Source organism: Phalacrocorax carbo, chromosome 3 (assembly GCF_963921805.1).
Source record: "Phalacrocorax carbo chromosome 3, bPhaCar2.1, whole genome shotgun sequence".
NCBI classification, from domain to species: Eukaryota; Metazoa; Chordata; class Aves; order Suliformes; family Phalacrocoracidae; genus Phalacrocorax; species Phalacrocorax carbo.
In genome coordinates, this window is record NC_087515.1 from 33,133,608 (window position 1) to 33,158,503 (window position 24,896).

At 42.0% G+C, this 24,896-nt stretch overlaps 1 protein-coding gene across 1 annotated transcript; it reads right to left on the minus strand.

Annotated features, from left to right (window-relative positions):
- LHCGR (luteinizing hormone/choriogonadotropin receptor) lies at window positions 1-24,355 on the minus strand. The gene is made up of 11 exons (XM_064448605.1): window positions 24,167-24,355; window positions 16,937-17,008; window positions 14,049-14,123; window positions 12,045-12,119; window positions 11,438-11,512; window positions 11,261-11,338; window positions 8,517-8,585; window positions 7,769-7,843; window positions 6,392-6,577; window positions 3,805-3,885; window positions 1-1,376 (listed from the first exon to the last, which is right to left on the minus strand). Exons 1-11 carry the CDS (start codon window positions 24,307-24,309, stop codon window positions 128-130), a joined length of 2,178 nt encoding a protein of 725 aa, XP_064304675.1. The 5' UTR covers window positions 24,310-24,355; the 3' UTR covers window positions 1-127.
- Window positions 24,356-24,896: the final 541 nt, after the last annotated feature.

The following is a 24,896-nucleotide window of genomic DNA, read 5'->3' on the forward strand; positions in this document are numbered from 1 at the left end:
TTGCATAAGAATTATCGATTGGCATTTTTATTGATTGTGAAATGTTCAAGACATTATAAAATAATCCCTAGTCACTAGAATAATTACAGCTTGCCTTGCAAAGTGCTGCATCTATTGGCACTCCGGTTTAATTTTCGTTGCAAGACATCTTGTCTTGTACTGCAGGATATGGCTTCTCTAACGCCGACAAGAGCAGCAGCGCTTGTGAGGCTTTGCTGGGGCCCGGGGCTGAGCTGCCGTTCTTGCAGTTGGAAGTATAAGCAGAGAAATAGTTCATCCTGTAAAGCTCTGCTCGGCTCTTACAGCAACCAAGCTTGCTCATCAGCAGAAAGAAATCCCTTCGAAATGCTTTTGTGAAAATTGCGTAGAGAAACGGGTTTGCGCAGGAGTTGACAGGGTAAAACAAAACCAGCAAGATCTTGGAGTTGGTCACTGTGATGAGAGGTACTTTAAAGGCAGCAGATATGGCAAAAAAGGAGATGGGGGCCATGCAGGTAAAATCTGTGAAGATCAGTACTGCCATTCTCTTGGCGACCTTGGTATCTTTATTGGCAGCTACCAGCTCTGGATTCTGAACAGCTATATAAATCTTAATGTAGCAAGCACAAATAACAATGAAGGCAACAACATTTAGCACTAAGATCAGCAGTATGTAGGCTTGGGAAAGACCCGTTTCAATATCCATGGGTAAACAAATGCTGACCTTCATGTAACTGCTCACCCCTAGGAGAGGCAGCATTGCTATTAAAATGGAGAATATCCAGCCACCAAGCATGATCAGCACAGCATGCCTCAGTCGTAGCTTTCGATCCAGCTGCATGGCATAGGTGATCGTATGCCACCTTTCTATAGTGATCACTGTTAGTGTGTATACTGAGAGCTCGCTTGCAAACACGGTGAAAAAGCCTGCAGTACTGCAGCCGCTGCCTGTTTGCCAGTCTATTGCGTGGTTGTAGTACTGACCACTTGTCTGGGTGTCAACTGAAGCAATGAGCAGCAGATAAAGTCCCATGCAAAAATCAGCAAAGGAGAGGTTGCACATGAGGAAGCGAGGAACAGTGAGCTTGTAATGGCTAGTTATGAGAACGAGGAGTACGGTGAAATTACCAGCAATGGCAAGGATATTTATAAACCAGATCAGGACTCTGAGAAAGCTATATCCCAGGATGTCTTCGCAGGGATTAAATGCATCTGGTTCTGGAGTGCATGTGAGTATCTTAGGCTGACAAAAGTCATACTCAAAGTCAAAGCCGGTCATTTCGCTGTCATCAAAAATGGCTGAGTAGCTGTAAAGAGAGGCTTCTTCATCTGTCGTGAACAGGTACGCATTCTTCTCTGCTGACCACAGTGACGTGTTGTAAGATTCATCTCTGTAACTATTAAAAAAACAACGCCCCACAAATAGAAGTGAACTATTTGTTATATGCTGCTCATACTCTTTTGTAAAATACAAGAGGGACCAGTTGTTTTAAAACAGTTACTTCCTAGATGTGTTTCTACAGGGTGTTTACATATAACGAAGCCTTGTAAGGGTGCCCTTTGTTTGGGTAGCAGCCTTGGAGAGAAGCAGAGGTCATAGTCACATCCATGGGAATGCTTTCTTATACAACTTACTTATTTGTAAGTACTTTATCTTGATTGCTTTGTAAGTGAGCCATCTTTCTCATGCTGCCAATAAATTGCAGTTCAAATTACACTTGAATTGATGGATTATAGGTTTGATGAGTATAGGTTTATCAGGCAGTTATAGAAGCCAAACTAAAATAACCTAAGGATTTTAACTGTGCACCCTTACCTCACTTAGGAAACACACTTGCCAAACAAAGTCCTGAGACTACGTATGAGTTGGGAAATGCTGAGGAATTTGATGTTCACAGTATTATAAAGCGAGGAGTAGAAGTGCATGGTTAACAGGATAATGTAGATGGCTAGGAACACAGTAAGTTTAGACTGGACCCAGTGCCTAATTATAAATATTTCTAGATGTTTAAAATAGATCTCTCTAATCTCCAGGTCATCAAGAGTATGGGGATAAGCCTACCAAAGAAGAAACATTTAAAAACAAGCCCTGTCCTTTCTGATTCCCTGCCAGAACAGGTATCTATTGCACAACTATCCAGTCGTCTCCACTGTGAGTGTTTGGTGGGCAAACACGCCATCTGTGGTGTGAGACCTGGAAAGCATCTCTACTGAGGACAAGTCTTCAGAAAATTGGTAGCTTTGGGATAACTTAAATACGTGCTTAAAGTTCCATATCTACTGAAGCATGTACGTGAAACTATTTTTCTGAAGCAGGGTCATAACTGGCAAATGAAGCTGAGCTGTTTTTCAGCTGTTCCTGTTGGGCAAATAACTTCCCAATCTTGTTATCCTGACTTTTCTCTCCTTACATGAAAAACAGCCCAGTGTCTTGCTTTTACTTGCCTGGCTTAAACTGGAAGAGCAGGGAATATTTTTGACTATTTATTAATAAAAAATGATTGTGATTTTCTCAGAGGCCACATAAACATGCTGCCGTGTGCAAACTGTTTGGGTTGGCTTTTTTTCCTTCTACAAAGAGCATGGGACATTCAGCTGATTTCTGTTGTGGTTCCCACACTTTACAGCTTGCAGCCTTTAGGCCCATGAATCATGACCCTACTTCCATTTGCTTAATATGTCTGCTCACAGAATTGCTGGAATTGGGACTTAGCAAAGCAAAAAGCTTCAGGAGCTAATAGACTGGGCAGACTATTTAATGCACAGTAGGAGTGCAACAGATGCTAATCTGAAGGAAGGGGATTACTCTGGCGTAGGCACTGGTGCTTTGTATGACCATATTCCTCACTGGGGTTTCACTTCACTTGCTTTTATAATGTGATCTAATGCTGTTTTTACCTCCTTGCCTCACCTTGCTTCTCCCCAAAGCCACCCCTAATGGAGGCAAAATATTCTTGGCCTTTTTGTAGTTCTGAAGTGCTTCAGTTTTGTGGAGTGGAATGGAGCGGACAGGACTGACTAAACGGGGCACTCAAAGATGCTGCAGGCAGGCAGCAAATGAGAAGCGGTGAGAAGAGAATCAAGGCAGCTGTTGCTTTACAAAAGGATGAATAAAACCAAATGGCAAGTGTAGGAGGCCTCACCACCCAGCAAACGAGATAATGTCCAAGGAATGACAAGTGGTGAGAAGTCCCAAGGTCTCCCATTTAGCTGTAGAGAGATGGATAGTAGCAAATCCTTCTCCATTAAATACTGGTTTAGAGCCTGTGTCATCCAGCACAGCCAACACAAGAGTTGACATTAGCCTACTTCATTGTCCCACTGAATACTGTCAACCAGAACTGTGATGATTTAGAAGAGGTAAACCAATTGCATGGGGTCATCAGACTTCTAACTCAGGGACTCTATTTCTACCATGGAAAACTAATGACATAGACTTAAAATTATCCTTTCTATAGGCAAAAAAATATTAACAGTAGCAGCTCTTTGACTCACACAAACAACTGCAATTATCTCAGGGTATAAAAAGTCTCCATGTAGGCCATTAACTTTCTTACATATTTAATCACTGTTCTGAAAGTCTTTCAAGAATTCAGAAGAGAAGCTGGAGTGAGTAAAGCTAATGAAATTACGTGTTTTTTTTCTTTCCTTTTGAACATCAAGCTCAACTCTTGGTTTAATGATAGTAAAATTACCACTGTGCAACTTGTAAGGGTGACTGAATCAGCAGCAAAAGACATGCTGTCCTAGAAAAAACACATGAACAGCAGGAGGGGGAGGTCTGTATTTGCTACTTCCAGCATCTGTATGCAGAGACATACTTACAATATTTCATTAGTTGATTTCCTCATGGTGCTTTCACACTCTTTGGAGAAGTTGTTAAAAATGGAAAGCAAGGAATTTTGTCTGAAAGAAGGATGAAAAGAAAGTTGAGTTTCAGTCTGGATGTGGGCCAAATTCTCATCTTCTCTGCAAGTGATCTTCACAGACGCATAAGGTAAGCTAGACTTGGCCTCACAGCAGTGTAAGCATTCATGTAGATCTCTTGGCACAGGGGAGGAGGAGGCTTCAAATGCTGCAACAGTAGGCAGTACCTCATGGGGGGTATAAGGATGGTCCTTCAGCTTGGTTATTGTTTATGAGGTATTTTTTTATAGTGAAATAACTTGAGCTGGAATGAAAAGATATGTTTTGCCTTATGAAATATTGAACTGGGCAAGGTTCTCCACCAGTATGAATGGTAGCAGTTATTCTGGCTTTTAGAGAAGTGCCTGTTAACAATTGCTGGGAAGCTGGCCTGATACTCTAAAGTGTTTGGGATCTGGAGGTAGACTTTACATGCTGAAGGTAAAGCAATTTGAAAAGTACAAGTTAAAAGGCAACATGTTTGGCAAAATATCTGGATTTGAGGCTTTGAAAGCATAGGCCATGTACTCTACCAGTGTGAACAACAATGGCTTTGTCTGACCTCATTGCTGCCACAGTAGAAAGCTGGCAAAACCACTAAGCTCTTTTGTGTACTCCTAAGAGAATCAGACAACCTGGAAGCTTATAGGAAGTTTTATGTATAATGAGAAAAATAAGATGCCAGTCTAAGCCCCTATGTGATGCTTATAAATAATGGGATTGCAACAGAAGTTTTTTTCTTGTAATTTTTTGGAAGATGTGGTATAACCTGCTTTCCCCCCACCCCCCTCTTCAGGCCAGTGGAATTAAAACTTAGGGAACTACATGGCTCAGGGAATGAGCGCACCACAACTGTACCCCAGAAATCTCACGAATATTTTGTCTGAGGACTTTATTTCCCTAATGTCTGTGATGCTGACTTAAGTGAACCAGCTTGTCCAGTCAGATGCATGTAAGACTTTGTCACCACATCTCATTGATCAGAGAGTGCAGTCCATAGTGCTAGGGAAGGGGATATGGGGCAGGGGTAGTAAAAAGTGGGTGAGAAGGCTGTTTGTAGGTTACAGGGCAGCAGAAGGGGGTAGAAGGAGACAGACACAGCCTGCAGCTGTGTGACAATGGGAATTTGTAACCACATGAGGACTCTCCTCTGTGTAACCTGGGAAGGTTTTGGGAGGTCTGTCTCCATGGTCTTCTGCTGTTATCAGTAGGTGACAAGGAAAACAGCCAGGGATCTGTCCCTCATTCCCTTGTAGTAGCTGGTCACATAGAAGATAACAGCCTATTTCTCGTCCAGGTTTTTCCAGTTACCAGATAGGTAACGCCTCGGCACTGCTTTGAAGCCTGCTGATCTCCCAGTTAGGAGGGCAGTTTACTTCCCTGATTTGCAGGGTTTCTTTTTCCCAGTTTACTAATAAAGCAGTCACTAAATGTAAGAAAGTGAATTACTAAAGCACATCTGCTTTTATAGAGCATGATCACGTTGCAAAGTCAAGCATCTGAAAATTAATATAATATCAGAAACACAGTTATCTTCATCAGAATGAATGAACTTTTTAAATTCACTCAGAGACTTGATCTGGGACTGAATCAGAGTTCGGTAGCAACGGAAACCCTGGACTGTAGGATCTTTGCTCTACTCTTGCAGAAGCAGGAACCACTTAGTAAAATGAGGTAGGCAGAGAAAGCATAGCATCACACCTAATTTTACCCTAAAGAATTGGATCTACTCCTGCCTTTGCAGTGCAGTCCTGATGTGATGACACACAAATCACACAGATCAGGCTTCCCACAGATGACTGCTCAGTACGTCTTTTCTGTAGCCTTCATTTGAGACAGACGAGAAGTGTGGTGTCCTCACAGCTTCAACTAAACTCATTTGGAGTTGCTTTGGCTGCCTAAAGCCAACTGAGAGTTGATTTCTTTGAAAGAAAAATGCTGAAAAATTAGATCCAGTTGTCTCAGAGTGACCGCCCTGAATTAGCAGATGCAAAGCGCTCTCTGCACTATGGTTTCCAATTCTAGGGAGAACAATACTGACTGTTGTTATCTGAAAACTCTGGAACTAAACTGAGTAACCTCTTTCCTCTAACCTTGTATCAGGTCCTTATTTCGGCAAGTAATTGAAAGCCTGCCTTTTCTACAAGGTCGTCTTGTCACCTGCATTAACTAAACTACATTCCTAAAGGCTACAGGGGGGTTCTTTTTTTATTTTATTTTTGTTATTGAGATACCAAGAGAAATATAAGCTTTAAGCAAACTCAGAATAATGTTCATGCTGGCAGATCCTGGGGACAGGATGAGATCCATTTCTGTTCTAAAATAAATGGAAATAATTTTCCTGGCTTTAGCAGAGATCTGTTGTTTCATGTGAGGCCTTGCTATGTACCACAGCTTCCTTGTAACTGTAATAAGGATAATCAAACCTCGTGAGCTGAATAAAGCAGAATTGCTGTTTTGGAGCTTCTGAACTACTGCAATACAATAATGTGCTATTCGGACTTACTTTTCTGTCCTTAGATTTCGAAAAGCACAGCAGTGGCTGGGATATGTTAGAACAGCTTCCAGAAGACTCCTAAATTTATCCAGCGGTGGCAGTCTCTTTAACGAGTAAGATGATGTTGCATTTAGGACTTGAATGGCCTCGAGCCCGTAACTAGGCAGGGACTCCAGCGCTGTTGAAGAAATATCCCTGCAAAATAAAGACAGCATTCTCTTTTCTTTTCATACATATGAAAATACCACTAAACCATGACGCTAGGTAACAGTGACTCAGTTTTTCACAAAGATCTAAATCTGCAAAGCCCCTTCAGCACCTGATACCCACCTCAGAAACATGGTCTGTGAAACTACAGAGCAGCGGGGTAAGAGCATCCCTGTGGCCCAGGAGCTCCAGTGTGGCAAGAAGCTTGCTTTGTCCTGGATGAATCAAAATCTACCATGCCAGGGCTTGTGCCCTGGCCTCTCTGAAAGCCACTGTGCATGGAGCAAGTGATGGATGTTTAGGTCAGGGAAAGGGAGAGAAAGTGGGTGAATGTGACTCTCCAGCCAGCTTAACAGGTAGGAGACCCACCTGCCTCTCTTCTTGGCCAGGAATCTTTTAATTAATGGTTTTAATTAAAACATAAAAGAATCTATCATTCTTGCCGAGACAAACAAACAAAGTTTGGCTTAGAGTAGCTTCAGGGGGCTGTTTGTGTGAGGAAAGACCATTGACATGATCAAGGATTTTCATACTGAGGCCATTAAACGGGGAAAAAAGGCTACAATTGTGAAAGTGATATTAGTAATGCCATGTACTGTAAAGCACCAATAAAAGGAATGAAATGGTACGTGCGGCACAGAGTGCTATTTACAAAGCCACCCATTGTGTTTTATTGCATGGAGTTACAGCCAGTGCAGCCCTCCAGTAAATACTTGATTAATAAAGCATGAGGATGATAATAATGTGTTTTATTCAACACAGGCTTATAACATGCAATCAGCTAGCTCACTTTTATAATGAAGTTCTAAAATAATACCTTGTAAAAACGTAGTCATCCTACCAAAAGTCAAATTACTTGGTAATGTCAGAATATAAAGCACAGGGGTAGGATCAGGAAGTTCTGACACAAAGAAAGCAAATGACAAAATATCTAAGGGGCAGAGGTCAATGCCAACACTAGAACTGGCTGATAGGCATTTGTCATGGTGCGAACTTGGCCTTCTGCCCTGTAATTTCATGGCATCTCGTTGATATGTTTCTATTTTACCAGGGGAGGGTAAGAGATCAAGTCTCTGTCCAGACTCAAAGTCTGTGTTTGCTGAGATGACCCAACCCACGTAGCACTGCGCAGTTCCTGTGGCACACATAAACCCAGGTAATGGAGTGGTGGATACTTACAGCACATCTGGCCCTGTGGCCCCTCTCAGGGCGTCGTTGTGTATCCACCTGAGGTTCTTATTGTCCTTCAGGATTCTGTGGATTCAAACATTGACTCTTTACTTTAAAATAACCCTTTTTTGGTTTCTTCTTCCCATCTATTTCCTCTCAATCCTCTCTCCCAGCACAGTGGTTGCTGTTGCAATATCTGGCCTGAGAGTGCTCATACTTCTCATGTGACCTTTCCCTCTGCTGATAGCATCAGACCATCATCATCTACACTTAATTCTGATCGTTTCCAATTTCTTCTGATTTAAACCAGGGCCAACCAGTCTGGTTCCTTCACTGCAGTGGCAGTATACAAAAATGCAGCAGAAGTTTTGCCCAAACCAAGAGGCTAGTCCCAGAGCATGAGAGAGTGATTTAAAAACTATTGACATTTCCAGACATTAAATGTAGGTTCCTCAGTTTGGGCTATGGTTTCAAGCCTTCCACTGTTGCTGCTAAGTGTAAGAATTTATTAAATTTTATTAAAAATGATGAGCTTTTCTCATGAAAACTGCAGTGTTCTAAGGGATGGTATTTCAAGAAAAGCAGTAAGTGCTGCAGGATTAACAACTGAGTCACAATGACACTGAAATATGCAATTTTCTAATGGGGTTCAGGAAATGCAAGACACAGCCAGTTAAGCTGAAGGAAGAACCTTTGACTGTATTTGAACTATGATTTACTGTTTAAAAAAAGCACTGAGGAGGGAAAACATACTCACAGTTGATTCAGCTTTGTCCCATTGAAGGCATGGCTGTGGATATCTTCAAATCCATTTTTATATAATTTGCTGGGGATTAAAAAACGTGTAGGGGAAAAAGATTTGGAAGAGACAAGATTATGTTATGTACTACAGGTTTCAAATCTTAATGCTGCATTTGTTTTAATGATTAGAGGGCCTGGTTTATAAAGAACATAGGTAACCATTGCATGATTTATGTTAACTCTAAGATTAAATTGCGTCTTAAATTCCCTAAGGACCTTCCTGTTTAGCTGTTGAAGAGCATTTCTGCTTATGTACAGATCATCCCTCCTCTGAGGGGCTCACTTGTGCCTACCTTGGGCTGAGATCCAGAAGCATTACATTATTCCAGGTAAGCTCCTGGCAGACAGACAACAACCTGGAGGCGGAAGACCTGGGTTTTGTGGTGTCAGCATGTGTAAATGGAAGACTGCAAGGGCTAGAGAAGTGTAAGATGGAAAGCAACTCTAAGGCTCAGAGGGTGCTGCTGGATTGCAGATATTCTGGGGACAGACAAGTCTTCCGGCAGCCGAGAGACAGCTTTGCAGAGAGGCAGGGGTGAGCTGTGCATCATCAAGCAGTCAGTGAGATATCAGCCCTTCCAAGGTACTGCTTCCAGGCTTGACCTGTGCCATGGAAACCTCGCTGTCCCCTGCGCTGCACGGGGACACTTGGTGCCACCCTGAGTTCTTGATTCCCCACCCTGGGCCAGATACCTAAAGTCTGGGCTCTGCTTCACCTGAAGTCCAGCTCTTTTCTTTCATTAGATCATCTACCCTATGGATCTGATTTCACCGAGAAAAATCAATTTGTGATATTAAATTCATGTTTCCAATATAATTTCAATATTATAATTTGTATATAGTATTTTTTCTTTTATATTAAGCCCTAACAGAAAATTTGGTGCAGTTTATAAATTAAACAAATTTGTTGGTGTTGCTTTTCCACTTGTGGCTATGGAACCTGCTCCAAAGAAAAGCTGAAAGTATTGAGGAGTGCCCCCCTACTATTGATACAAGATAGGGTCTATCTCAGCACAGTGCTGAAATCAGTGATTTCCTTAAAAACCACAACGATAGTAGGATCAGTTTCCCCGTGAAACACTAACTGTTGCAAAGACTGAATTAGCTATTTGTAGTGCAAAATGTTATTGCAGGCTGACTTACACCTTCATAGAGTACTTGTGTTTCACCACGCCGCAACAATTTGAATTACTTCAGCTAATTACAGTTAACTGCATGGGGTGGAGTTAATGTGTAACTATACAATTAGGAAGCTGCTGATAAGGTAATTCTTGTCTTTTGGTGAGCTCCCTATCACAAAAGGATGGGAGAAAAATGATTGTTGACTGTTTCCTGACTGAGTGAGATTCTCTCCCATTTAATACACTTTGGGGTTACAGTAAAAATCGTAAGCACCATTCTCCATCTCTTGTATGTTCATTTTCTTGCACCATTAACAGAATCATAATTTTGCTGAAGTTATTTTGAGAACTTGCTGGTAGGAAAGAGGCTCATAAAATGAAACGATGCCTTAATCTAAGCAATTGCTTCTCTTTAACATCACATAGGAAGTGTCTTCAGTCACATTTACGCTCAGTTCCTCTAATGATTTCAGAAGGTATTGGTCAATACATAAAATCTGTGTCAAAATTACTGTCATGCTGGCACATCAGCCTGGTGAAGGTCCCTATCCAGTCACCTGCAGTACTTGCTTGTGTGCACAGCTCATTTGTTGGTGCAGATATGCATGGAATTTTGTGTCAGGGTTTTGGTACACGCTTGTCTCCAGACAAGGCTCCCCATTTGGATGTGTACTGCCTTTTAAATATCAGTCTGGTCCACAAAGGCTGGCTTTATTGGTGTCCAAATTGGTGTTTGTGGCTACAACGCAAAGTAGGTGGCCTGGCGCTGCGCTCTATTGTTCAACTGGTCCTTCCTCAGGAGACCTGAATTTCAGCCACGTCCTGCAGAAAGGCTCAGTCTCAGATTTTTTTCCTATTTCAGCACTTCTTTCTGGAAGTTTTTGTGAGGGCAAGGGTGCTGCAAGATCTATACGTGGTTCTTGCTGTGCTGGCAGATGACACCTCACCTTGGCTTTCTGCTGCTTTTAGCATTCCTCGTGTGGGGCATCTCATTTAGCATCAAGGCCACCTGTCTCTCAGGTGGCTGTAGCACCACAAACTGAATCCACAGTTTGTTAAAGGTGAAGTCTTTGTGGGGATCTCATGGGAATCAATGTTATCAAGAGAAATCAGAGGAAGAACAAGCATCGGTACTTCATACCAATTTGCTTTCTTCCTTCCTCTTCTTCAGAGGGACCCTGTGCAGCTGAAGCTCAGTGGCGTTAGATGAGTAGTATCAGCCTGGTTGCTCCTTGAAAGCACTAGTTGAAGAAACCTCATCCCTGAGGGAAAGAGAGAGACTCTGGCCTCTAGTGCAGCTTTTGGAGTTTATGCCCTATTGATGGTATTTTTAAAAACAACATTGCATGGAAGAGGAGGATTTGGATTCCTTCTCCTATTTTCTTTCCTAAGCAAAGTTAACTTTTGGATAAAACCCTGCTCTTCAGCTTGAAGTTTCCTAAGCATTTAAAATTTAACTCACAATACAGACATATATTGTATGGGACTTGATTTCAAAATTTTTATAAAGTCAACCTGCTTTCCTCAAGCAGGAGTGTTATCCTCACAGAGGAACTGGGACTAGGATTATTTTACTCACAGTGTCAGCGATTCATTGTTCATCCCCCGGAAAGCATTTTGTGGTATAGTTGTCATACGCAAGTTATCACAGAGCTCCCTTTGGGAGGAAAGAAAAAAAAAAAAAGGAATTTTTGTCAGTGATCTAGGAACAAGATGGAGAAGACTCACAACTGGGTTAGGTTGGGTCTCTACTTACAGAATAAAATGAGCTTCTAATGAGAAGATCTGTGTCAGATCTGGAAATTGTCTTATTCCAGTGTTACAAATGCTCCTAGAGAAAAGTATAATTCCTATTTACAGGAGAAAAGATTACCAGAGTGGATGCAACAACAAGCCAACTCAGTAGGTACATGTTTAACAATGTATTAAAAGGTGACAAATATAATTTTTAATTAGACTCCAACTGCGTTTATAAGACCTGTAAAAATTAAGTTGTGTAGCATCCCCAGCATATGTTCTCTCTACGTTAAGCACAAGGAAGAGATTTTAGTTACCCCTTTTGCATAGCACCTTGTCTATCTGAAAGCTTTATTCTAGAGATAAGCACTTAGCTGAACTAATTTGTAGACTTTACTACTGTTTTGTCCATTACTGCCCTGCCCTGGGTTACTTTATTTTCTTGCCTATTGAAAGACCTCACTATTAGTTAACTGCACATTAAAGCTGTTGTAAATGATGTATGTATTATTAGTGTACCTTAATGCATGAAAGACTTTTTTTACTTATACTCCTTTCTGTAATTTGTCCACCTCTTTAGAGGGGAAAAAAAAAGCAAATGGAAAAGAAACAGAAATCTTTCTTACAAGTATTTTAGCCTTGGAAGGTTTCTGAATGCTCCGTCCTCAATGTGCAACAGATTTTTCGTGTTCAGGATTAATCTGTAATGAGGGAAAAGTATCTCAGTATTACAATGTTATACATTTCGGAGGGTCCTGAATTTTGCTAGTGATTGGCCTTGTCAGAAAACAGTCAAGTGCAGAATATGGCAGAAGGTTCTCCTGCTGTGAACAAGCTTTCTGAAAATATACCACAAGTGCTTTTCAAAGCACTATTGGTAATAAAAATGGCCTGTAATTGTTAGGTAGCCCACAAAAGATAACAGCTCCTGAATTCTCATGGTTCACTGAGCTGAGATGGTCTGGTTTGGATATCCTGGTCACTGGTGGGAGTTAGCATTTTGCTGTCGTCTGCTGGTTCTTTGGGATATGTTTTCTGGGCTTGTGGCGTGCCTAGTGCATTTCACTTCTGCTTTACCACAGGGGCTCGGAGGCACAAGCTTGCTGCCATCACAATGACTCTGCCTCCAACAGGTGGTCTTGGAGGTGGGGCTGTGCAAGGAGCCTGAGCTCTGTGCATGTGTGTGCGTGCCTAGTCCTTGCCCCACAGCCAGATGCCTTTACATCATCCCTTGTTTCTAGCATATTACTGATGCTCTGCCTAGCCAGGAAAGGCAGTTCTGCAGATGGTTTAACCTCTTAGAGCACCATGGTCTTTATTAGGGCAGTGGTGAGTAGCGCCAGATGCTTGCTTAGATCTGCAGAAACTGGGAAATGGAGGTAAGTGGGGAGATGGAGACAAGTGTATGAGAAATACTGTTTGCTAGTGGTTTCTCAAAAAATGGGACAGACTCTCTCAGTCAAGGAGTACTTGCTGCAGCTATACTATCTGCTGAACCTGTATGTTTGCAGAAAAGCCCAATAGCTCTAGCCCAGCTCCCTCCCTATGCATGATTTACAAAATTCAAAGGTTTTAGCATCTGAAATTGCAACAAGAGTTCAAATCCAAGAACTACATTGAACCCACCTACTCTGATACTGAAACTGAAAGTGGCTGTGAGTGCAGCTTGGGGACATCATACAATGTGAGGCACATAGAGCATTCAAGATTCAAACAGGTTTTCTTGCTAGCCTCCTGTAGCTCTTCAATGTTTTTGCTTAGCTTTTTGGGTTTGGCAAATGACAGGCGGATGACAAGCTATCCATAATCAAATCCTTTATTCCTCCCCTAAATCCACCATTGACTCTAGTGGAAGTTGGACCCAATCAGAGGCCGATAACTCTGTATCTCTTGCTTGTGTGAGCCGCTAACTGGCTTCAATGGAGTTCACATATAAGGGGGCAGGAGAGAAGACTTACTTGTCCTCACTCAGTTGCACCATTTTTAAGCCACTGGCTGATCATGCTGTGTGAAAAAGGCAGTAATGAGATATTGAATCAGATTTATAGTTTCCAATTTCACTAAATATTTCAGAGCATTCTCCTAGTCATTGCTTTAACTCACTCTCTTTCTCTCTGATGCCTGTGCTACGCAGGTCAAGTTTAAAATCAGTACATGTTCTGTTTGAGTAATATTTCAGTGCTCGAAAGAAGAGCTATGCATACTAAGCAGCTGTATTTAAATAGTTCAGGGCTTTGAAAACCACATCTTCAAAAAGGAAGATTTTTCTCATCTGTTGTCATCTCGAATTATTTCCCCACCTAGAAAGCTTGACAGTGCCTGCAGAAGTGTCTACTCCTGTCCAGAGCTCCACTCCTATCATTGAGCTCACTCGAAACAGTGGGACTTTGTACGCATGGATGTCTTTGCATGATTTATCTCTCCACGGCTAGATCTTACAGAGTGCTCACTACTTCACATGGTACTTTGGAGAGAAATGTTTCCCGTCATAGATCTAATCCAAAGACAGCTGAAGTAACAGAGGTCCAAGAATACTTCTCTGCAAACTGTTTACTCCTTGATGATCCTAAATCATGACATGGATGCCTCTTTTTTTTTTTTCTTTTTTTTTTTAAATGATGCTTACTTACATTTCGGACAGAGTGGGGAGGCTGTCAAATGCGCTTGCTTCTATTCTCTCCAGGGAGTCGCTCTGAGATATTTCACTATAATGAAAAAGGCAGACACAAACCAATACATTAACAGATAAGATACCAGAAATCAGCTTTACATTTTGTATTTCCTTCTTTTATACATCGTTGTTCAACTAAACCAATTTTTGTTTGGCAGCAGTGTCTATGCCTCATCTTAGACATCTTGAGAGGAGGTGCCAGTAGGGTTTGAGAGACACCAGCTTTTTGCCGTCTTGGCAAAGGGGTATGCCAACCCTTTGGAATAAGTATTTCCATAACAGCCAATCTCCATTTTCCCAGTAAATTGTAGGTAAGGTAGCAAATCAGGGCCAGAACTAACGTAAACAGAGTGAGCCCAAGCTTGTGAGCCTTTTGCTCCTGTCATTGGTCCTGCTTAGTGAATTTATTAGCATGGGCAGGGATGTAGATAATGTTCACAGCGCTTCATATGCTGTTATTAAGTCAGGGTGATGGTCATCTAATCCACAGATGTAGAAATACTGAAATATGCATTCAGTGCACTTTATGAATAGTTTTTGGATTTAAGTGCCACTTTCATTACACGCATGCAAACTGAAAGGAAGTGGCTCTTTCTCATTGTTACACTGTCCAGCATGACTGTTTTTGCAGGCTCTGTTGGATTTCGATGTACTGCTGCTCCTATTCCACACATGTAGTTAATAATGACTGAATAATCCTGAATATAGAGAAAAAATAATCCACTTTTTTGATGCTCGCTAAATGCCTGCTAGATGAAGATTTATGGGACTATACGAAATTGACTCCTGAAAGTAAGTAGTATATATTGATGCATATGTAGGGGAAAGGTCTTCAAAACAGTGTTTTCTCTCGACAGAATTTACTGGAAGGGAACACAAACTAAACCTGAGATTATAGGCTGTCAAGAAAAAAATATTTTCTAAGCAACTGGAACGCATCTACAAAATCAGAGTCAGTATTGTCGCAGTCCTGAGAGTTATTTTATTTCAATTATAATTACAAGAAAACAATTCTTATTGGTGTTGATATAAAACCCTTTAGACCAGAATGAATTGGTTTTTTCATTTGTAGTGGCAAAGGGGGATGCACACTAGAAATGATATATTAAACATGTATGTATTTCTTACAGAAATATTAATGATTTTTTCCATAATCAGAATTCAGTGAGATAGATTGTCACTTTTGGTATTGCACTAGTTACTCATCAATGAAAGATGGATGTAGAACAAGTAGCCTGCTGGGCATCCGATCCTCAGAGACTCACGGGCTGGGAGGGATCAGTGCCTGCTCACAGAACTCTTTAAGGTCTGGGGTCTGAAACATGGTCCTTCCTTGGGATCCCTCCTGTCTGCCGCTGCCTTAGTGAGGATAATTTATCATCTGATTTGCAGATGGTGATGAATTCTCGAACAGGTGATTTAGAGATTTATAATTTAAGAATTTTTCAAAGTAACACTAAATCTCAGTGAAATTATGAAGTGTCTATAGATTTATTTCAGCCAAATACATTGATTTCTATGCTGTTAATTTGGAGAGATACATTAAAAGGACACAGAGAAATCAATTAAATTCTCTTTATGGAAGGGAAAATGTCAATGAACAAAACGTTCTCTGTGAAGAACAGGACATGCATACAGCTTGGGAAAGTTTAGCCTCAAGTCATGGAGGCAGGAGAAACTGTAGATTTAAGTTGGTCTCCTATCTCAAAATGGTAAGTTCACATTAATTATGCAGCTGTAAGTGAATGCAAGAATATGGTGCTGTTGGGTTGTACTATAGCACTTCATTGCAGTGGAATACATGCAGCAGAGTTTAGCTTATTTTCTACTTGCTAGAGCTACAGGAACACGTAAGTTTATACTTTGGCCAAAATTGTTTAACCAATGAGCGCTAAAAGCTAAACTAGTCCAGTTGAATCTATTCAGACATTTGCAGTACCCTCATCCTTCAAGTCTTTGCCTTCAAGAATGCACCACAAGAGTGTTTCCTACTTTCTCTTTTTGTTTCCTTGAAAATAAATTATGTAACATCTAATATATATAGTTTGATATCTGATGGACTATGTGTTTTTCATAGGTGAAGAGAAGTATAAAAAGTGCACCTTGAAAAGAAAGTGGCATCATTTGTGCTGCTGGGGAAGGTCATTCCTCCTGGGGGAGGTTCTGCACTGCACTGGTGTGTCATCAGCTGTGGCCTTTAGAGACCACTCGGTGCAGATAAAATAAAAATTAATAAATAATGGAGCCTCTAGCCTGCCATCCTTCAGGTGGAATAACAGAAATAAGGACAAGAGTGGTCAGACGAGCCTTATGGTCTGAGTCCTTGACATAAAATAGGTACAAAGCCAAGGGAGGGGAAGCAACACAGACCTGGTGTGCTTGTAAACTGAAAGATCCAAGAAAGGGTTCAGTCCTACTGATCCCCTGCCAAGCTTATCTGTTGGTGCAAAATGCCAAAGAAATATCTTATTTGGGAACTACATAAATGTATAATCACAGAATGCCATAGCTATCATAGGAGTGATAACGTTTTATGATAGAAATCTATCTCCTCTGCCAATCAAAAGCACCTATCATCAGTTATTAAGCCATATCCAGTTCTCTCCAACATTGTGATCTGTTAAACAACTGTTGAAAATCATACCTTTTCAAAGAATCTTTATATACTGCTTATAAGTAAGGAAATGTTAACTTTATCCTTCCCCAGTGTGTTTTTTTTCACCAATAGTATGTTTTAGCAACACATTTTCATGTTATTGTAAAAAGATCTTGTGTGGGATAGAGGTTTATGATAGGTTTTCTAGCAAGAAATTAAGGAAAAGCCTATGGTAAATGTTGTCAACTTACATGATGAAGGCATCTCTAAGTCCTTCAAATGCGTGTGATGGGATTACTTTTACAGGCAGGTGAGTAAATGATCTGAAAAAAGAGAGGAAAGGATTGTAAGGTATGGAGTTTCCTTGTTTACAGAATTGTGCCATTACAGTGGGCAGAAAAACAGTAAAGCATAACACCACTTTATTTTGCCTGCAGTTCACTGTACTTCTGGGGCCTGATCCATTTACCATTGATCTCAGCTAAACAGAATTCAAAGGATATTGGGTCAGTTCCTCAACAGTATAAATTTGAGACTAATCACTGTCAAATCAATACTAATCATAACCCAGTCAGTAAATTAATAGAGTGATGGAAGTGGTCTGCTATGTTCACAGTCAAAGGAAGCTGCAGGCTATTTAAAGTTAGTTCCTCAGAAAAACTGGCTTTCATGTACAGCTCTTTCTCTATAAAACAATATCTTCACATTCTTTGGACCATGTTCTCCTCTCAGCAGTATCCCTGTAATGTTGCAGTGTGGCACCCTCCATTCACTGACAATGTACAAGTGTAGAAGAGTTTGGGTTTTGTTGTTGTTTTGTTTTGGGTTTTTGTGCTTTTTTTGTTGTGTTTTTTTTTTTTTTTTAATAAAGCACCTCAGTAAGGTTAGTTGATTAAAATAAAATGTATATTTTCCTTTATAATTACTATGACTGAGAAGTTGATGCGACAGACAGATCTGCATTTTACCAATTTACTCTGCGTCTGAATCAAAGTTCTTTTACCAGCCAACTTAGCTAGCCATGACCACACTCTCCCTGATAATGTCCATAGGAAAACATTTAACATATTTCAACACGTTATCTCTGTGCAAACAGAAAATTGCTCCATTCTGCTTTATAATTACAAATATCTAGTCAGAGACATTTGTTTCCCATCCTTAAACCCCCCCTCAAGGTTTTTTGACTGAAATGTTTCCATGCTATTTGTATAACCTCCTTTTTTTTCTTTGTTGTCATAATCCTTTATATGAAGACAATTAAAAATGTTTATCAATTTATATATATATATATATGTATATTTTGTATATATATAGACATATGTCATGCCCATGCAATAAAATGACAGGCTGTCACACATATGTATGTCTTGGGGTTACAAATCTAGATGTACTAAGGAGCCTGGCAGTCAATTCCTAGCCACATTCCAAATAATCTGTATGATTTGGGGCAAATCATTTAATTTCCTTGCATCTTGACTCCCTGTCAGTAAACTGGGAATAACAATGCTTCCCTGCCTAATGTTGTAAGGATATATATGTTTTCTGATGCCACTGTGATCGGGTCACACCTGCCTCTGGATGGATGCTGGTGCGTTGTGTGTAAGGTTTGGTTAAATCAGAAACTAAGTCATGTGTCTTGAAAAATGTATTTGTCCCTGAGGGGACAGACAGGTAGAGACAATCCTGCAGTAGGGCTTGATACCCTGAGCCAAAAGGAAAACAACTTCAGGAAGAAGTAAAAAGTAGAAGCTGGGAAATTACTGCTCTGTAACCCTGGCAGCAGGAACCTTTTCATAACTGCACCATTGGCTGGGGCTTCTTGCAAAACAAAACATACCTTTTGAAGGTGAAACTGCAAAAAATTTTCTCATTAACAAGAGAAATAGAAATGTAACCGAAAGCACAAAAAATAAAGCCGGGTCTTGGCTCTTAATAACAGCAAAACCTTCAGCCCAACAGCCTCCTACCTCCCTGCGACGTGCCGGTGAGCAGCATGGCGGCTGTAAATTCCTGTAATGCGTGGCTCAAAGTGACCTGCTCCCCCTCCCTGCAGAAAGCCTTTGGCAAAGGTGCTCCAAGCTTAGCCACCTCAGCTATGCAATTAAATTTAAGTGGGATGACCCAGCACTTTTAATACATGCTGTAGTTAAACTGCATGACGGCACTTAATCCATTCTGTATTTCAACTTCATTGGTTTTTGGTTTTTAATTCTCATGAGTTCACCTTGATAGCTAGAACTGTGAACTCATCTGCATTGACATTCCCGTGTCCCATTAAGCATCTCACAAAACAGCAAGAACAAAGGAAAAAGGCAATTCATAATCAGCCTTCTCTCTTAATCCTCAAAATACTGGTGTAGCACACATAGACAATTCCACATTGATAAAGATATCTTAAATTCACCAAAAAGGTGAATGTTCCCATCCCTATTCTTGTCCACGTTATCTTTGTGGTTTGTATCTCAAACCCTGCCTGTGTTAAAGGGAAACACGTTCATTTAGATGTCTCTTTCTATACTCACAACATTTTGAAGAAGATCCTTTAGCTTGCTGAGCACAAGCCAGCCTGTGTCTATATATAAGCATTTAGATTATTTAATAGAGTTTTGAACTGCTTGTTGCAGGCTTAATTTTTTCCAAAGAGCAGAGTAAAGTGAGGCCTTAACTCATGTGTTGAAGTCTCTGCTATTGAACAGGACCGATGTCTTTGATAGCACACAATGAAACTCAAGCAGGTACTGGCAGGAATTAAATATTGATTTCTTTCTGATAGCACTCAGATTGTGACACTCAGATGTGACCTCATCTCTCAGAGCTGAGGAAGCTTTTGACAAAAAAAAAAAGAAAGAACAAACTGGGTTTTACAAAGCTACAAAGCTTTTATGCATCTAACTTGCCTGTGCTAGTAGACTGACTTCTATTTATGAAAGGAGGGATGCATCCATCTTTAATACAAGTTACCAACACCGGATTGAAAGAGTGTTGTTAGTTAAAGGATGAAATGTTACACTTTTCAGAAAAACTGTAATGCTGCTTTCATAGTTAATACATCGCAACTTGTGTGCTTGTACTCACTCCTGCCATTCAGCAGCTGACAATACTGTGCCTCCAGATAATTGCGGGACTTTTCATCCTTGGAGAAAGGATGAACAGAAAGGAGTGGAGAGCCAGCCAGCCTTCTTGGCATTCACCAGCCTCTAGTGGTTCTGTAAATCAAGATTGGTTTTCAAGGTACCTCATTCCAGGCAGTAGCATTCCAGGCTAAATATGTGTAAGACTACCCAAGAACACCAGGAGAGATGGGAACAGCACCTGGATTGACCAAACCCTGTCCTTGCCTGGAAACTAAAATACAGTCCTTCTCTCTTCAGCTAGGATTTGTTTCCTGTATTTTTGCTTTGAAACCATAAATCTGAAGTGGATTTTTCACTGGGATGGTTATCTTCCTGTTACTAGGAACAGCAGGGCCAGTAGGAACTACAAGAGCAAACCACCTTCTGCTTCCCCTGCTGTGAATGTGTAAGAGCTCTTCAGAAAATGTTCATGGGGCAGTCTATCCCAAGGATACAGTGGCATAAAACCATTATCATTCTTTTTTTGCTTCTGGGATATAGCAGAGGCAACTGGACTTGACAACAATTTTTATCTGCTAAAAGATAAGCTTCTGCTCCTGTGCTACCGCATAGACTCAAGCTCCAAGAGAAGCTTTTGAGAGGACTAGATGCCCAAAGAGCTCAGGACCACTTGCAGTCCTGTTGATGAGGAATCAAAGCCCAAGTCCACTCACACCGCTGGATAAAATCTCTGCATTACAGAATTTGCCTTTTGCAAAAAAGTGATTAGTTGAACTGATAGTAAATAAAAAAACCCACCCCAAACCACAGGCTCTGTAGCAATAGGTATGAATTTGATACGGTAGCTGGGTAGGCTGTTACATTTTAGTGTCTCCATTTGATAGGATTACTCATATTTCTAATGCCCAAAAGGTGAATGCATAAGGTAGTGGCAAACATTTTATTCTGTGGTGTCCTTGGTCTTAGGAGGATTGGGAACATTAATTGAAACTAAGACTGAAAACGCACCATTTTCCTAGGATTTTTATCAGCTTATGGGGGCAATGTAAAGTGTTGGCACTGATTTTTAAAGCCCCGTATATCGGGCATTATCTACCTGAAATGTGAATGATGATGCTGGATATATCACACAAGCAGCCAAAGAGTACTTTCTGCTAGGTGATGATGGGTGATGCATTATCTCCTATGAAAGACACTTTGGCCCTGAAACTGAATTTCTGTGTCAGTCCGAAAAAGCCAAGACACGGTAGAACTGTACTTGTTTCAGGCTTTTGCCACAAAGTTTTGGATTTGGTGCCCAGCAATTTGGTGCCTAATCATGTGCCACTCCCCCTACTGCAGAAGCCCTGCATGCAGGGGCACACGCTCAGGCACAGCAAAGTGAACCTCACTATGAAATGAGGTTTTTGAAAGGGCAGAAAGGTATTAGGTATCCAGTGTCCATTACTGTAGAGCTGGAGCTGGGTGCCAATCCACTTACACTTTGCTAAAAACCGTGAAAGTATGTACGAGACTTCAAAAGAAGGAAAAATCATGTTTTGTTTCAAGATATAATAGTGTATTAAAGATTATACATCTCTGTTGAAGCTAAGATGACGCATAGCTACTATAGCCAAAATGACATACAAAGGTGTCTGGATAAAGGAGTTTCTATAGTGTTTACATAACATCCAAATTAAAAACAGGAGCCTAAGAAAAATATGGTCAATTCAGAACTGTATAAAACACATCATTCTGCAACCGGTCGGAAGTCTAATAATTTTGAAAACTCTTCCAGCAATAATATCACATGGCAAAAATAACTTGGGTAAACAAAAATGGATGAAATTTCCCTACAGGATATATACTTGGGATATAACAAATTATCAGAAGTACACTTGGAAGTACAGCTCATTACAGCATCAGGGCTTGAATTACTCAGGTACAGCTGGAGTTATATATTGGTGTTTATTTCCTTGACTGACCATATTAGTAAGAAGGACGTTTCTGAGGTCTGGCTTCTATGTTATAGTGGCACCAAGGTAAGGACGTGGGCACCCCAGTCACTGTGTTGGAATAACCTGGAGAAGCATTTTCTCCCAAATTATTAGTGCACTTGCAAGTGCTATGCTCCAATTCCCCTGGTGCACACAAGTACAGATGTGACTTTGAGGGGACAAAAGTAACTTTCTCTTGCATTGTCTTTCATACACAGAGCTGTGCAGGGGGAAAAGAGAGCTGAAAACATTGGCGAAGTATGGGAAGAGAGGGAGTCGGTACTAACAAAGCTGGAAAAGCCATACAGGTAAGAGAGAGGGGAAAGAGTGAGGGGAAGCCAACAGCCAAGTGAATAAGACAACACTAGTATGAAAATCAAAGGAAGAGGTGAAAGGAAAATACAAGAATACATGTACACCTGTAGAGTTAGGGACTACATTCATCGGTACAGCTTTGTAATTGTATGATGAATGTAAGCTTTCTATTAAAAAAAAAAAAACAACCAAGGAAATGGAAACCTAATAGTATAGTTTCAGGTTCAATATAAATCAGGCTGGATGTGGCACAGAAGTAGAAGGAGCTGGACATGTCTGCAAATGCAGACTGAAAGATAGGTTTTTTTTTGACATCGAAGTGTAAATATTTTCTCTGTAAGAATAGTGAGCAGAATCTCGGTTGAACTCTTTTCTGACTGTAAAGTTGGTTTCTACAGCCAGCCTAATAGCTGGACTTCGTGTACAATCATAAAGATTACATATTACATTAAAGGTTGAAGGGAAAACTTACTATCTTTTTTTTGCCTGTCATCTAGGCCTCTTGATCTGAGTGAAGCATAACTGGCAGCAGCCATAAGCCCATTATCTGTCTTAACCTGATGACTGAGATTGGGATGTGGTTTCTTCTTGGGGTGACAGAGAGAAAAAGGAAAAAATCAAAGAGCAAGCAAAAAAGAAAGAAATAAATCACATACATTTAGAGCTTTTGATAACCTCTCTGGGCTGTGATGTGCGTTGTCCTAATAAACATGCTAGATCCCTGCAAAGACTAATGTCCCCATTTGTTTCTGCTGCTGCAGGGATCCCCTGCCTGCTCTGCGTGTCGTACGAACACTGGGGAAGAAATGTGCTTCTTGCAATAACTATGGAGAGTCCTTCCAGCATCCACAGGCTCTCCTTTCTCTGACACTGAGGTAACACAGGGAAATGGGGAAGAAACAAATTAAGGACAGAGATTTTTCTAAAAACTGACTTTGGAGGGATGATTCACATGGCTCTAGATTAATACAAATTAGTATTTCTTGCTCCTATCAATTCTTAAACTTGGGAGAAAGGAAAGAGGAGATATGGGATAGTATCATCCCTGGGGAATTTCAAGAGCATGTTAAACTTGCAAACAAATCAGATAAAAATGGAAAACACAGGCTTTGTTACCAAAAGGGGCATAGTAAGAAAACCCCAGCTCAATTCATGCACAGATAACCAAGGGATCCTGGAAATGGCAACTATGTTATCTGTTGGTTGTCTAATCCCATATTTTGACACCATAGTTGTTTAGACCAGTGCCATAACTAAGCCTGTAAACAACACAGCAACACTTGAATACCTACTTATACCAAGTATTTGGTCTGGTCTACTAGATCGTGAGCTTGGAGAATGGTGTGAGAGTGGGGTAAGGGAATGCTGATGATTCCCTGTTCTTGTAATTTAATCCTAATTCCCAGAGAAGCGTTAGGCAGAAAGATATGATGGATCGCCCTACAGGGATCCAAGCAGCTGTCAAAACTCTGACCGGCTTTTTTACTACCAGAGAGGGAAAAAAGGTTAGCCACGAACTCGTCAGTGAGTTGGACCGCGAAAAGAGGCAACGAGCACTGCTGGGAGGATTTTGATGCTTTCATATAGGAAGCATTAAATTGCACAAGCTTTGGGAGAAGAGGTTGTGAGAAGTCAGTCAGATTTGTGAAAGAAAAAACAAACAACCCCCAGAATTGACAGAAGGTTTAAGACCAAATGTCAACCTTTTAACTGGGTTTCTTTGAAGTCACCTAGGCCACTACAAGGTGCTGTTTTTGGAACAGGAAAGGCAGCTTTTGCCTCCTGCCACAGCGGGAGAACACCGAGAGTTCCGACAAGCGCAGCGCTCCCCTCTGCCATTGCGGCCGGCGGCACACGGCACGCGGTTTTGAGGGCGCGAAAACGTCCCGAAAGGACGTTCCTTTCCTCCTCCTCAGGAGACAACCGCCGCCGCCGCGTTCCTGCCGGGCTCCCAGTGCTCGGGCAGGGCAGGGCAGGGCAGGGCAGGGCAGGGCGGGCTTCAAAACCCGAGCTCCCCGGCTCCCCGCCCGCTCCCCCCCGCGAGTAACGGCACCCCCCGTGCCCGTGTCCCCCCGCCCACCGCGCGCTGCCCAGGGAGGCGCCCCGCGGTACTTACGCGCGGGCGGGCGCGGGGCGCGCCCCCGGCGGGGCCGGCGGGCAGCGCAGGGCGCCGTGGCCGCAGGCGCAGCGGGGCGGGCACCGGCCGCCCGCCGCGGCGGGCAGCAGCAGCAGCAGCAGGGGCAGCAGCGTGGGCACCATGGCCGGCGGTGCCTCGCCTCGCCTCGCCTCTCCTCCTCCTCGCCTCTCCTCGTCGCCTCTGGCCTCCCGCGGGACGCGGCCGGCGCCCCCGGCTCCTCCCGCCCCCGCCCCGGGGCGGGCTCGCCGCCCTCCGCCCTCCAGCGCCCGGGAGCCGCATCCCGGGCTTTCCCGACGAGCGGCCTTCCTCCGCGTGCTGTTGCTGGATGCAAAGCCTACAGGTGGCAAGCGGAAGCTTTCCTTTGATTTCCATGAGTTCTGCGACCAGCTCAGTCCCCGCAGTCCCCTCTTACGAGGACTGGGAGCACCAGTGATGCTCTCCGTTCCTAGAGCTGTTTCTTGGCCAGTGGTGTCGATGGGAAGCACCCGCTCAACTCTGCATCAGTCTGCGTTGTGTGAGAGCTGAGATGGTGGAGGTGCGGGCCCTGGAAAGCCCCATCTGTCTGGCTGTTGACTGCTTTGAGCGTTTGTGTCTGCAGGAAAACATGTCGCATTTCCCTTAAGAGGGTAAATGCTTATTGCGCAGATAGAGCAGCCCTTTTAGTGGATGGGAATGGCTGGGATACCGATGTCCCTGTCAAACGCTCTTA